General features: G+C 30.9%; 1 protein-coding gene across 2 annotated transcripts; it reads left to right on the plus strand.

Annotated features, from left to right (window-relative positions):
• The first annotated feature begins 9729 nt into the window (after positions 1–9729).
• LOC107645268 (AP-4 complex subunit mu) lies at positions 9730–14440 on the plus strand. 2 transcript variants are annotated; one of them, XM_016349258.3, is made up of 13 exons: positions 9730–10032; positions 10126–10220; positions 11001–11204; positions 11497–11613; positions 11699–11827; positions 11952–12063; positions 12521–12615; positions 12713–12817; positions 12901–12995; positions 13340–13427; positions 13503–13563; positions 13649–13722; positions 14218–14440. In XM_016349258.3, exons 1-13 carry the CDS (start codon positions 9975–9977, stop codon positions 14314–14316), a joined length of 1332 nt encoding a protein of 443 aa, XP_016204744.1. In that variant the 5' UTR covers positions 9730–9974; the 3' UTR covers positions 14317–14440. The 2 variants fall into 2 exon arrangements, with proteins under 2 accessions (XP_016204744.1, XP_020959302.1); XM_021103643.2 differs by having other exon boundaries at positions 9742–10032; positions 12503–12615.
• The last annotated feature ends 161 nt before the right edge of the window (positions 14441–14601 follow it).

Genomic DNA, 14601 nt, shown 5'->3' on the forward strand with positions numbered 1-14601 from the left:
AAAATTTTGAATTCGAATATTGGTAATTAATGAAAAGTTCATATATAGTGTATAGATTATACATAAGTAATTGGATTTCAAATAGTGATATTTTAACTAGAAAAGGAAACGGAGTATTTGCTGGTTCATTAATATTGCATGCATGCAATGTAAATGCAATTAGTTTCTTCTTTATATAGCTCTTCATTTTTTCAGAGAGGGAGAGAGAGAATGATTACAAGTGATCAATAAGAATTAAAATTTAGATTTTTTTAGTCATAAAACACTGATATTATGATATGATAAAATTATTTATCTATCAACTAATAAATAAAGATATATAAATAGTTATATATTATATTAAGATACTTACATTAATAGTGCCCTAAAATACCTTATTATTATTATTAAGAGAGCTGCTTAATATATAGAATTCTATATATCTTTCAGTTTGGTTTCACTTTTGTTTCCTTAATATCGAAGGCAAATTCAATCACGTGATGATATGTAAATTATTTATTTTATAATAAAAATATATTTCTCTTTTGTGGGGTTTAATGTCCTCCATTGAGTGGAATGGCTATATGGAATGCCTCTTTTCAATTTTTCATCTTTTTTAATATTTATTTATTTATTAATTTTTCCACTTGTCAGTTAAGAACTGACTGTTCCTTAGCTTCTTATTTTCATCAATCATCTAGGGCAAAACTTTGAATAATATGTATATTAAAAGTAATTTAAGGTAGTTTTATTTAATTTGTACATATAAAAATTATTTATATATTTTTTTCTATAATAATTTTATTTTTGATATATTATATGATTTTAATAAATTCGATATGCAATTGTTATTGTTGTCACAATATAATTATTATATTATAAATATTTATTATCAATATAGATCATATCATTCGCTACAATTCTACCCATTAATTAAGAGAAAACAAAAACATATATAATAATTATTAATCTATCTCCTTTTGACATTATCATCAAAGATGAACATAAATACGCTAACAAAGTACATTCCATCTAAAAAATCTAACAAACCAAAAGAATTCTAATACATGTTAGATATAGAATAATTATAGTGGTGGTTTCATGTAAATTTTTCTTAACTTTTTTTTTCAAGATTATTATTGGAGCACAATCTCATATATAGTGGTGCTTAAATCATCTTATCTATTACTTGTATATATTATACAATGTCATTTAAATTTACAAATTTAACATAGAATTTATCAGACATACTAGCTTAGAATAATGCTAGGTAGACAAAAAAAAAAAACAGTCAGAACTTACCTTATTTAGCATTAATTAATTGTCGCAACAATTAATGAATGCTAAATAAAATAAGTTATGGCTGTTTTTGGCTGATTTTCTTTAGTTACCAAACATTTCCGACTAGCTTATTACAACGCTTATCACAAAATATATACAATCTTATTTAGAGAATAATTATTGGGTTATATAAGCGCATAAGCTTATATATCAAGCATACATTTTCAGTTGCATACGGAATCTATGAATCAAAGAAAACAAGCAAAGAACCCAGAAAATTAAAAAGGTAAAATGAATCTAACAAAAGTAAGCACCAAGATCTTATAATTGCTGAATAGCATGTATATATATATATATATATATATATATATATATATATGCATGCCTTTTTACGTTAAAAAAAAAGTCATAAGCACATGTTACAAAAAAAAAGGTAAAAAATTAGAGGAATAAGTAATTAGTGTGGCTTTTAATTCAAAAACATATAAAAGAAAATAAGGCACAAAACTCATTCTTTCACTTTCGTAGTTATTATTAGGGGTGTTTATGGATTGGATTCGATCCGCATATCTGCCGTATTTATCCGAATTCGATTCAAAAATTGTGGATATAGATCCGATCCGTAAGGCTATCGGATCGGATCGGATCAGATCCGCACACTAATCAGATTGAATTGCGGATTTTGTGTAGATATTCACATATACGATCCGTATATATCCGTGTATCCGCAAAAATAAATAAATAAATATTATTTTTATATTTTATTTCAACTAATAATTATCATATATGTTGTATTATTTTAATTCATTATTTAAGAAATGTATGTTTAATATTATTTTAAGAGTAAACATATTTAAAAGAATAGAAAAAATGAATTTTATTGATATATTTTTTAATAAAAATAACCTTTTTAAAATATTTTTGTATTTTGCGGATATATCCGATATCCGATCCGCAAATGTACGGATCGGATCCAAGCTTAAAAACTGCGGATATGGAATCCGATCCAATGATTTTAATACGGATTGGATCGAAATTTTGGCCATATCCGATCCGATCAGATCCGTGTTCACCCCTAGTTATTATTAATTTATTACTTGATATATAATTTAAGTATCTATCTAATCTAATGTAATTATTTATATAAGTACTATATCATATATGGTTCATCCCTTTCTTTATGTAAATAGGAGCATACAATACAACATATATATATATCAAATGTGAAAAAATTAAAGCCATGCATGCTAACCAAGTTGTTCTTTCTATATATACTTCCTAAATATCAAATGAAAAGTAGATAAATCAACGTTTTGAAATCTCAAATAAAATACTTATTAATTCACTTTTTATTTAATAAGTAGAAATTAAAGAAACATTTAAATTAAATATTTTTAGAAAATTATTAAAATACATTTTAGTAATTAAATCTTATATATCTGATTTGAGTTTGAAATAATTGTGTGTTCAAAATTCTCTTTTTTACTTTACTAAACTTGATAAAAGAAAATTAAATTGTATATTTTAAGAAAATAAATATAATCATTTTGAGATATAATTATTTATATATGTATTTTTTCTTATCATTTTAAGTTTTTGGATAAGTAATTTAATAATATGATATGAAAGAATTTTAAGAACAAAAAATTTATAATTTGATCTTCATTACACAAAAAGAATTAACATAAGATAAATTAAAAAATTGTACAAAATCACGTTTCAACTTTCAAACCTAAATAAAAACTCTGATGTGAAAAATATATTAAAAGTATAATCATTGTATGCTTGGTTTCATCAATTTAAATTGTTTGATTGTGCTACCTAGATATAGGGGCTATAAGAGGAAGTGGTTGGAAATTGAATATATACCAGTGCCAAGATTTTTTTTTTGGTGAGAAAAGAGGGTCAGGGACCAAAAAAAAAAAAAAGACAATTAACTAAATTCTTTTATGAAAAAAATATCAGAAACATCTAACAAAAGAGAATTAAAAATATCAGGAGGAATAACTTCAAACATATGATAGTCAAAGGGTATATTATGTATTTTCTTAGTAAAGATGTTAGCCACTAAATTAGCTTCACGTAAGATATGAGACTATTGAATGTTTTGGAGACGCCCAGTCAAAATGTGAATGTCAGCTATAAGAGGAGCACAAGGATGTGTAGTTGAGTAATCATTCTTAGTAAAATTAATAGCTGCAGCAGAGTCAAATTCAACTATTAAGCAAGTAACATTGTTAGCTAAGGCAATTTAAAGTCCACAAATAATTCTCCAGAGCTCGGCATGCGTACTGGAACAACTCCCCAAGTTGCAGGTGAAACCCTTAACAAATTGGCCAAGATGATTCCGAAAAATCCCACCACAGACAGCACTGTTAGCTTGAGAGAGGAAAGAACTGTCAACATTCATTTTGATACGCCCCTCCATAGGGGAGCTCCAATTAATAACTTGCTTCTGAAAACTGTGGTTATGATTAGGAACGGTTGGCGTTTTGATGACTTTGACAATCTCATTGCACTGCACTTTCACCTGTTCAACTCTTGCCCAAACCGCAGTGCTATCTCCTTCGAAAATAAATCTATTCCTGAAGTACCAAATGGAGGAGACAGTAACCCCGAACATGCAGGGCCAATCCCCTTTGATAGTAAGGTTCTGAATTAACCAGTCAAACAGATTGAGCCCAAAAAAGTTATTCCAACCCGCATCCTTAATAAGAGGAAGCCATATATTAGCAGCATAAACACAATCTCGAAATACATGAAGAATAGTTTCATCATGTCCGGAACATCTTGGGCACCTGGTTGTAGTTGTAAGGTGATGTCTTCTTCTTTCAACATTTGTAAGGATGGCTTCATGTGAAATCAGCTAGAGAAAAGTGCAAATGCGCTCCAGACCTCTCCATCTCCAAATAAGAGTGTATAGTCTTTCAGGATTATATGGCTCTTCATTCAACGTTTTGAAATCTCAAATAAAATACTTATTAATTCACTTTTTATTTAATAAGTAGAAATTAAAGAAACATTTAAATTAAATATTTTTAGAAAACTATTAAAATACATTTTAGTAATTAAATCTTATATATCTGATTTGAGTTTGAAATAATTGTGTGTTCAAAATTCTCTTTTTTACTTTACTAAACTTGATAAAAGAAAATTAAATTGTATATTTTAAGAAAATAAATATAATCATTTTGAGATATAATTATTTATATATGTATTTTTTCTTATCATTTTAAGTTTTTGGATAAGTAATTTAATAATATGATATGAAAGAATTTTAAGAACAAAAAATTTATAATTTGATCTTCATTACACAAAAAGAATTAACATAAGATAAATTAAAAAATTGTACAAAATCACGTTTCAACTTTCAAACCTAAATAAAAACTCTGATGTGAAAAATATATTAAAAGTATAATCATTGTATGCTTGGTTTCATCAATTTAAATTGTTTGATTGTGCTACCTAGATATAGGGGCTATAAGAGGAAGTGGTTGGAAATTGAATATATACCAGTGCCAAGATTTTTTTTTTGGTGAGAAAAGAGGGTCAGGGACCAAAAAAAAAAAAAAGACAATTAACTAAATTCTTTTATGAAAAAAATATCAGAAACATCTAACAAAAGAGAATTAAAAATATCAGGAGGAATAACTTCAAACATATGATAGTCAAAGGGTATATTATGTATTTTCTTAGTAAAGATGTTAGCCACTAAATTAGCTTCACGTAAGATATGAGACTATTGAATGTTTTGGAGACGCCCAGTCAAAATGTGAATGTCAGCTATAAGAGGAGCACAAGGATGTGTAGTTGAGTAATCATTCTTAGTAAAATTAATAGCTGCAGCAGAGTCAAATTCAACTATTAAGCAAGTAACATTGTTAGCTAAGGCAATTTAAAGTCCACAAATAATTCTCCAGAGCTCGGCATGCGTACTGGAACAACTCCCCAAGTTGCAGGTGAAACCCTTAACAAATTGGCCAAGATGATTCCGAAAAATCCCACCACAGACAGCACTGTTAGCTTGAGAGAGGAAAGAACTGTCAACATTCATTTTGATACGCCCCTCCATAGGGGAGCTCCAATTAATAACTTGCTTCTGAAAACTGTGGTTATGATTAGGAACGGTTGGCGTTTTGATGACTTTGACAATCTCATTGCACTGCACTTTCACCTGTTCAACTCTTGCCCAAACCGCAGTGCTATCTCCTTCGAAAATAAATCTATTCCTGAAGTACCAAATGGAGGAGACAGTAACCCCGAACATGCAGGGCCAATCCCCTTTGATAGTAAGGTTCTGAATTAACCAGTCAAACAGATTGAGCCCAAAAAAGTTATTCCAACCCGCATCCTTAATAAGAGGAAGTCATATATTAGCAGCATAAACACAATCTCGAAATACATGAAGAATAGTTTCATCATGTCCGGAACATCTTGGGCACCTGGTTGTAGTTGTAAGGTGACGTCTTCTTCTTTCAACATTTGTAAGGATGGCTTCATGTGAAATCAGCTAGAGAAAAGTGCAAATGCGCTCCAGACCTCTCCATCTCCAAATAAGAGTGTATAGTCTTTCAGGATTATATGGCTCTTCATTCAAATTCTGGTATGCTGTCTTTATTTCAAAGGCCCCGTCCGACGATAAGCTCCACGCTATAAGGTCAGCGTTCTTCCAAGGGGAGGGAGGGAAAATAGCTACACTTTTCTTGATCAGCTTCTTTGGCAATCAGATTTTCAGCTTCCTTTCATCTCAGTTGCCTGCAACATTAAGAAAATCAGTTAGAGAACTATTTTCATCTATTGGAGCACTTACCTAATTAGCATGTTGGCTTAAGCAGCCTACATCTGGGACCCAATTGTCTTTCCAGAGGTTTATCCTCGAACCATCTCCTATCCGCCAAATGTAGTTTTGTTGGACGTTAGGCCACGCTTTACATATGTCTTTCCATAAGTTGGATTCACTCTTCCTTCTCTCTACCTTGGGAATTACATCATTCCCTCCTCCGTATTTGGATTGGAGAACTCTAGCCCAAAGACAGTCCTTTCTCTCAATGAGGCTCTACCCTGCTTTCATCATAAAGGCATGGTTCACTTTGCTAGTGTGTCGAATCCCAAGGCCTCCTGTTTTTTTAGATACACACACTTTATTCCAACTAATTAGGTGAATCTTCTTTGAATTTTCAGTGTTACCCCAGAGAAAGTTTCTACATTTACGATCAATAGTATTACAAGTAGACGAAGGTAAAAGGGCAGATTGCATAATATAATAAGAGATAGTAGAGAGGACAGATTTCATCAGAGTGCATCTCCCGGCAAGGGAGAGAGAAGAAGCTTTTCACAAGTTGAGTTTGGTATTGATCTTGTTAATTATATCATGGTAGGTATGGCCAGAGACTCTGGAGTGGAGAATCGAAACTCCCAGATATTTACCAAGGTCATCAGTTCTAGCAAACCCCAAAGCTTCACTAATATCTCTTCGCACATTATTTCTAACATTCTTAGAAAAGAAAATTCTAGTCTTATGCTGGCTAACTTTTTGACCGGAACTTTCACAGAATGCATTAAGACATTTATTAATAACTTCAGCTTGATTAAGGCTAGCCTTTGCGAACAAGATTAAGTCATCAGCAAAGCACAGATGAGATATCTCAGGAGAATCTCGCTTAATGCGGATAGGTTTCCAGAACCCATGGTGAATAATATTATTAGGGAGTCCGATCTCTATCAGGGTATCCTTAATAAAATTCCATTTGAGCCTATTGTATGCTTTCTCAAGGTCGATCTTAATTGTCATCTAACCTTTAAAGCCCTTCTTATTTCTCATTGAGTGGATAATTTCTTGAGAAATGATAATATTATCAGTACTCTGTCTACCAGGAACAAAATTGCATTGGGTCGATACAACCAACTTTTTCATTAGTCTCCTTAGACGATTAGCTAAGATCTTTGTAATGACTTTATAGGAAACATTACAAAGACTTATCAGGCGCATTTGTTTAAGACTAGTGACCGGATCAGTTTTCGGGATGAGGGTTATCAGGATTTCATTTAACTCTTTGACTCTATTAGGATTGGCAAAATATTGTTGAATAAGAGAATATAGATCAATCCCCATTCTTTCTCATTGGCTTTGAAAGAAAATTGCTTGAAGACCATTCCTTTCAGGAGTTTTAAAACTGCCCATATAAAATACGGCTTCTTTAATCTCTGAGTCCAATATATTTCTGCCAATATCATTATACTCTTTAGAATTAAGACGAGGAAAAGCATTGTTAAGAATCAAGGGAATATCAGGCATAATATGGTATAATTTAACAAAAAAATATAATCAAATTTTATAAACTTGATAAAAGGAAATTGTATATATCATTATACTTTTCAAAATTCTCTTTTTTACTTTACTAAACTTGATAAAAGGAAATTGTATATTTTAAGAAAATAAATATAATCATTTTGAGATATAATTATTTATGTATGTATTTTTTTTATTATTTTAAGTTTTTGGATAAGTAATTTAATAATATGATATGAAAGAATTTTATGAACAAAAAATTTATAATTTGATCTTCATTACACAACAAGAATTAACATAAGATAAATTAAAAAAATTGTACAAAATCACGTTTCAACTTTCAAACCTAAATAAAAACTCTGATGTGAAAAATATATTAAAAGTATATATAATCATTGTATGTTTGGTTTCGTCAATTTAAATTGTTTGATTGTGCTACCTAGATATAGGGGCTATAAGAGGGAGTGGTTGGAAATTGAATATATATAGGTGCCAAAATTTGACAAACCTAATAAACGTGGTTTCAATCAAAGTTTACTATCTAATTTAAGTAGATCTTCAAGTTAATCATTGTGATATAATTAATTACATACTAATAATAGTCTCCTTAAATTATTGACAGGATTTGTTATGGTTGTTGAAAATTATTTTCCACAAAAATGTGACTAAACCTATATATCGTACCATAATTAAATTAGATAATTAGAAGACTTTTAATGCCGCAATGCAACAATAGTTTTAGTTTATTTTTCTTTGATCTATAAACGGGGATTGAGAAAATATGGCTACCGACTAATTAATTGAAATTTTTGTAGTGTGTCAGATGATGCATGAAAGTTTCATCTAGTTTTTTTTTTTTTTAAATGTTATATGCACGTTTTTTTTTAATGTATATTTAATTTGTATATATCTTTTTTATTTTTGAGATTAAAATTGATTATTAAAGCTAGGTAGATAACTACATATATGATACTGTTAGAATTTGACCAATGAGAATATATTGTATAGATAATTATGTAAGCTAAATTTTTTTATTTTCAATAGTATTTTTAACTATTCATCGAACAAAATTAGAATTATCTGATATTTATTTAAACAGATTATTAAATAGACAAAAAAATATTGAACTAATAACTAATTTCTACATAAAGTCTTTTACATAATATACATACACAATCATACACACTATTATTACTATGAAGTAAATGGTCAAATTAGTTCCTAAAAGATTATTCGTTCTCTAAATTGATAATTGAAAGATTTTTTTAATCAAATTCGTCTTTTAAATATTTTAAATTAGTCATGTTAATCATTTCGTCACTTTCTTTATTGATGGTGTCAAAATTTACTAATATGGCACATTAAGTGACATCCCAACACACACATAGAAATCTTAATTGACTATTAACATAATAACTTTATGAAATTAGATTAAATAAAAAACTAATTGAAGAGAGAACTTAAGCTATTGAAATCCCTCAATTTGAAGTTGATTTGATCTAATTTCATAAATTAATTATGTTAATAGTAAATTAAGAATTTTAGGTGTCTGCTGAGGTGTCATTTAAAGGATGAATTTGATAAAAATATCTTTCAAAAACTAATTTAGAATAAGAGTAATTTTCTAGATACTAATCTGATCATTTACTCTTTCTAAACTCTCTCTTTCTGATCATTTATCTCTTTGTTAATAATAGGGCCTTGCGGATGGGAAACAAGGCCCATTATTCATATCTCACATGTCGCATCCAATAGAATGGGCTAGCCCAACATTATGTTAACAAGGCGTTTTTAACGTCCAACATGGCCAAAAATAAAAAGAAGATCCCCCTCCCAAAAAAAAAAATATAGTAATTAAAAATTATTAAATAATTTAACATATTCCATTCAATTTTTTAAAATAACATGTGGCCAATGAGTTATAGTTCAAATGGCATAGTCTCCCCATATTCAATTAAGAGGTTGCGAATTCGAGTCTACTATCTTTGGTTAAAAAAAAAAAAAAAGTATCACCTTCACAACATTCACCCCACACCAGTCCTAAAATGTGCACAAAGGTTCAGCACTTTGTCCTATTTATATATTCAGTGATTTCTTCTGTTAAAAAAAATGAAAAAGGAAAGAAAAGAAAAGAAAAATCAAATTTGGTTTAAAATATATACATATATAGATTAACCTGAAGCTAGAAATTTAACAGCTTAAATTATAAACGTGAAGTTGAAGCACATTTGTCACGTGAGAGGCGAGTGACTCCAAAAACGTGGCAAAACAACAAAGACACCGAGAGAGTGTGCTCTTTGCACTTGTCAGGTAGTAGAAGAAGAAGCAGCAGCAGCAGCAGCAGCATCATTGCATCAATGGTGAGATTGAAGTAAACAAGAGAAGAGAAGAGAAGAGAAGAGAGTGATAGATCGGAAGCAAAAGGATGATATCTCAGTTGTTCGTGCTTTCTCAACGAGGCGATAACATCGTCTTCCGTGACTGTAACTAACTCGCATCAACCATTTTTTCTATTTCTATTTGCTGAAATCGACTTACTTAGTTCTAATTATATTTGCTTTTGCGTGCAATTTCAGATCGCCGTGATGTTCACAAAGCGAGCGCCGAGACATTTTTCCGCAAAGTCAAGTTCTGGAACGACGATGGTGAAGAAGATGCTCCACCTGTCTTTGTGCGTATTCTTGTTATTTTCAGTATAATTATACATTTTTTTAGTTAATTGTTTATATATTCTAAGAGATTTCTGATTCGTGAATTATGCTAATGCTGAGACTCTATCAACGCTTGGTTGACTTTCTATGACGCTGTTTCCTTTTCTACAATTTGGAGAGAGAACAAAAAAAATATGTCTATATTAGTGTATGGCATAACTAATTCTTTAAAAGTTTAAGCGCATAGTAAGAAGCTCGTGAATGATTATAATTTATATCTCTAACACCTTTCATCTTTCTGGACTTGCGTGAATTTTTCCTCGAATTTCTTTCTCCTTGTATTTTGCATAGACTTTTTGATTATAGAAGTACTGATAACATGACATGAAATCACTTATGGCAAAAACTTAAGTTGATATGAGGAGAGACGTGGATTGTTATATCTCTAACATATAATGAATGTGTTCCTATTTTCTAAATTATACACACTAATCTCTGGTGATGTTAAGTAATATTACATTACATAGGCATCATCTAGACTTCATCCGAGATTAATGTATTCTTTTACAAATTGAAAGGTGCCTGTGTAGTGTGTGATGTAATCTTGCCTAATTTCTCTGGAGGTCGATGTAATTTACCCTTGAATTTAAACACTTGGTACTGAAAATGACCTTTTACTTGCCTTTAGCACTAAGAGGGATGATTCATGATATTTTCGTATTCAATCCACTCAATTTATTATGATGATCTGTTTGGGATTCTTTGTTGTTTGTTTATTTGTTTTCGTTGATTTTTGATAGAATGTGGATGGAGTGAACTACTTCCATGTGAAGGTTGCCGGGTTGTTGTTTGTTGCTACAAACAGGGTCAATGTATCCCCCTCTCTTGTCTTGGAGCTCTTGCAGCGGATCGCTCGTCTCATCAAGGATTACCTTGGCGTTCTTAATGAAGATTCATTGCGGAAGAATTTCGTGCTTGTCTATGAATTGCTGGATGAAGTCATTGTAAGTGTTTGCTAGTATTCTTGTGTGATTTCGGGCTATAAGACTGTTGGTTAACTTGACTCATTTAGGCTTTCTTTGGTTCTATTATTTAAATATCTAGCATGTAAAATAAGTTTCATGTGCTGATTCTTATATTAATTATTTTCAATGGTTTTAGAAGTATCTAGTGCTCAAATTCAATTCTATTTCTTTCAATATAATTTTAAAGCTTGGTCATTTTATCATGTCCTTTCTGATTGCTGCATTTTCTTTTTTATGTCTAGACATACTAATGTCTATCTTTTTATCCCAGGATTTTGGTTATGCACAAACAACTTCCACGGAGCTTTTGAAATCTTATATTTTCAACGAGCCAATTATGATTGATTCTGCAGTGATGCCTCCCCTTGGTGCTGCATCCATTTTTGTGGTGATTGTCTGTAGCATCAGTGAATCAGTGATATTGTTGTCTTTCATAGTTTTATTAACTTCGTGGAGTTCACCTATGTCTGCAGAAAGGGAACAAACGAATGCCAAGCACAGTTATTACAAAGTCTGTTGTTGCTAATGAACCTGGTGGTAGAAAGAGGGAGGAGATTTTTGTTGACGTAATCGAGAAAATAAGTGTCACATTCAACTCTAGCGTAAGTGACTTGAGAGTAACTTGTTCTTCTTAATCTTAGACATGGTTCATTCATTTTATGTGCTATGATGTCTTATACTTCTGCCAAATGTTAAGCTTTTTTATGAGTTTCTTGCTTGAAACAGGGATATATACTTACTAGTGAGATAGACGGCACCATTCAAATGAAGAGTTACCTTACGGGTAACCCAGAGATTCGGCTTGCTCTCAATGAGGACCTGAGTATAGGAAGAAGTGGTAGGTCAACCTATTGCATACTTTACGCCCCTTGAAATGCTTAGAAAGTTATTTATATAGTTGTTTCCTGGCATAGATTGAGACTACCGAGTGCCTTGTAGATTGTAGCATGTCTTTGTGTCATTCTTTCCTTACTTCATTATTTTTTTGTATTCTTTGAGATATTGAGAAGATTCTAGATTGTCTAGTATTATTAATGATATGGTTTACCAACACTGCCTTGATAGAATGGTATGTAACCTCGTCCTCTTTGCACTAATAATTAATCAGATTCCTAATGATAGGGTGTGGACCAAGGTGACAAAGATTACAAGGAAAAAATATGGCTTGGTTTTACTTGAGGAACTGATAGTTGGATAATTTTCATGAAGTTGTTGAAGTTCAATTTTTTACATGCTTGCTGGTTTTCGCAACGGCTTCTCATTTTTGTCTGATCTAGTTTTGCCACCGTTGACAGATTATGCAAGTTCCACTGCAGTGATTCTAGACGATTGTAACTTCCATGAGTCTGTACACCTTGATAGTTTTGATACTGACCGAACCTTGTCATTGGTAACCGCACCGTTTGTTACCTCATATCTACATATTAAATACAAAAGCATATCATGTTTTAGTTCTTGATTAAGGACTGTGCCATTCTCTTTGCTAGGTTCCACCAGAAGGGGAATTCCCAGTCATGAATTATCGAATGACTCAACCGTTTAAGCCTCCATTTCGTATTAATGCATTGCTTGAAGAAACAGGACCCCTGAAAGTGATTGTGCTCTCCAGTTGATTTTTCAAGTTCTTCATATGTTTCTAGCAAATTATGACCATCTATCTATTGTATTTTCATAGGCCGAAGTGATAATTAAAGTTTGTGCTGACTTCAACCCAAGTATCAATGCTAACACAGTTCTTGTACAGATGCCAGTGCCAAAATTTACCAATCGGTATATTATTTTTCTTCCTGATACATCATAATTCAAGTTACAATCAAAATGAATGATTGAGAGGTTTCAAAATTTGATAGATCTGTTAAGTAATTCAATTAAGTTGAAAGAAGGAATGACTAACTTGACCTCATTAGTCATCTTGTCTTGTTTATACTGTAGAATATGACCTAGACATATTGTAAGAGTATCATAACAAGCTGAGTCGACAAAAGCAATTAATTAATACATGTCCTCTAACATGCATGATGTATGGGATTGCGATACAATATAATCAAACTGTTGAATATCTTAATTACTTCCATTTTTAACATATGTTGTCCCCTTGATTGGGGATTTTTTAGAGTTAATTTTGAGTTGGATCGTGAATCAGTTGGGAACACAACTGACTTCAAGGAAGCAAATAAGAGACTAGAGTGGAGCATAAAAAAGGTACTATTGATCTATTGCTTTCCCATTATTAATCTAGAAACAGGTTAAAGTAATGGCTGGTTTATCCTCTTGTAGGTTGTCGGCGGAGCGGAACATACTTTACGAGCGAAACTAACTTTTTCACAGGAGTTACTTGGTAAGATGTTCTGTTTGGGCAAAAATGTCAAAAATATATTCCTATTAGATCTTAATGAATAAACATCTTTATGTTGGAAATGCAGGCAATATCATGAAGGAGGCAGGGCCTGTTAGCATGACCTTTGATATACCAATGTATCATGCTTCAAGGCTTCAGGTAAAATGTGGAGATGATCCTTTGAAGCTATATTTTCTCTATATTTACTTTCAAATATAAATACACGTTTGAAAATTTTACTTATTTTAAAGAAAAAAAGAAAAGGTGTTGGTTGAACATTTTGCCTGATTTTTCAGATGATTTTCATAACTCACCAGTGTACTACTGATCATGAAATTAAATGGTAGCTGTCCATATGAAATTAAATTCAAACTGTTTTGTATAGTCTTCTATGATTTGATGATTAGACATTCAGAGTAAATTCCCTTTTTATTATTCATTTTGTTTCAAAGTAATTGTCAATTACTCAATTTGAATAAAGTGGTAAAATATAAAATCAATGTATCTGAACAATACATTGATTTTTTAAACTTTCTCTTTGTCGAAATTGACAGATATTTTGAAGTAGAGACTAATACTTAACCTATCATATATTTTGGGTTATTTTGTACTTTCTAGTGATAAGTAGTTCTAAGAAGCCATTTGTTGGTGTAGGTGAAGTATTTGCAAATAGCAAAGAAATCAAAGGCACATAATCCATATAGATGGGTTAGATATGTGACCCAAGCAAACTCATATGTTGCCCGCTTGTAATTGGTAATAGTTACCATAAAGACAAATAATGCTTTATGTATTCATTGAAAATTGTCTTCAACTTCTTGTAACTTTTGTATGTAAAATGAGGATATATAATGCTAATTATCTTTCGACCAGAAAAGACTAATTATTAGGTAATGTAGTCAAAGTAGTATAATTTTGGTATTGACTTCAAAAGATGCAGAGGTTTTATGAAGGGTAAATTACTTCTATGGTATTGGTATTATGAAAAATACCTTATTTGTAGAGGTATATACTAATTTTTCCTGAAATTTAGGTTAT

Source organism: Arachis ipaensis, chromosome B6 (assembly GCF_059453495.1).
Source record: "Arachis ipaensis isolate K30076 ecotype BB chromosome B6, ASM5945349v1, whole genome shotgun sequence".
NCBI classification, from domain to species: domain Eukaryota; kingdom Viridiplantae; phylum Streptophyta; class Magnoliopsida; order Fabales; family Fabaceae; genus Arachis; species Arachis ipaensis.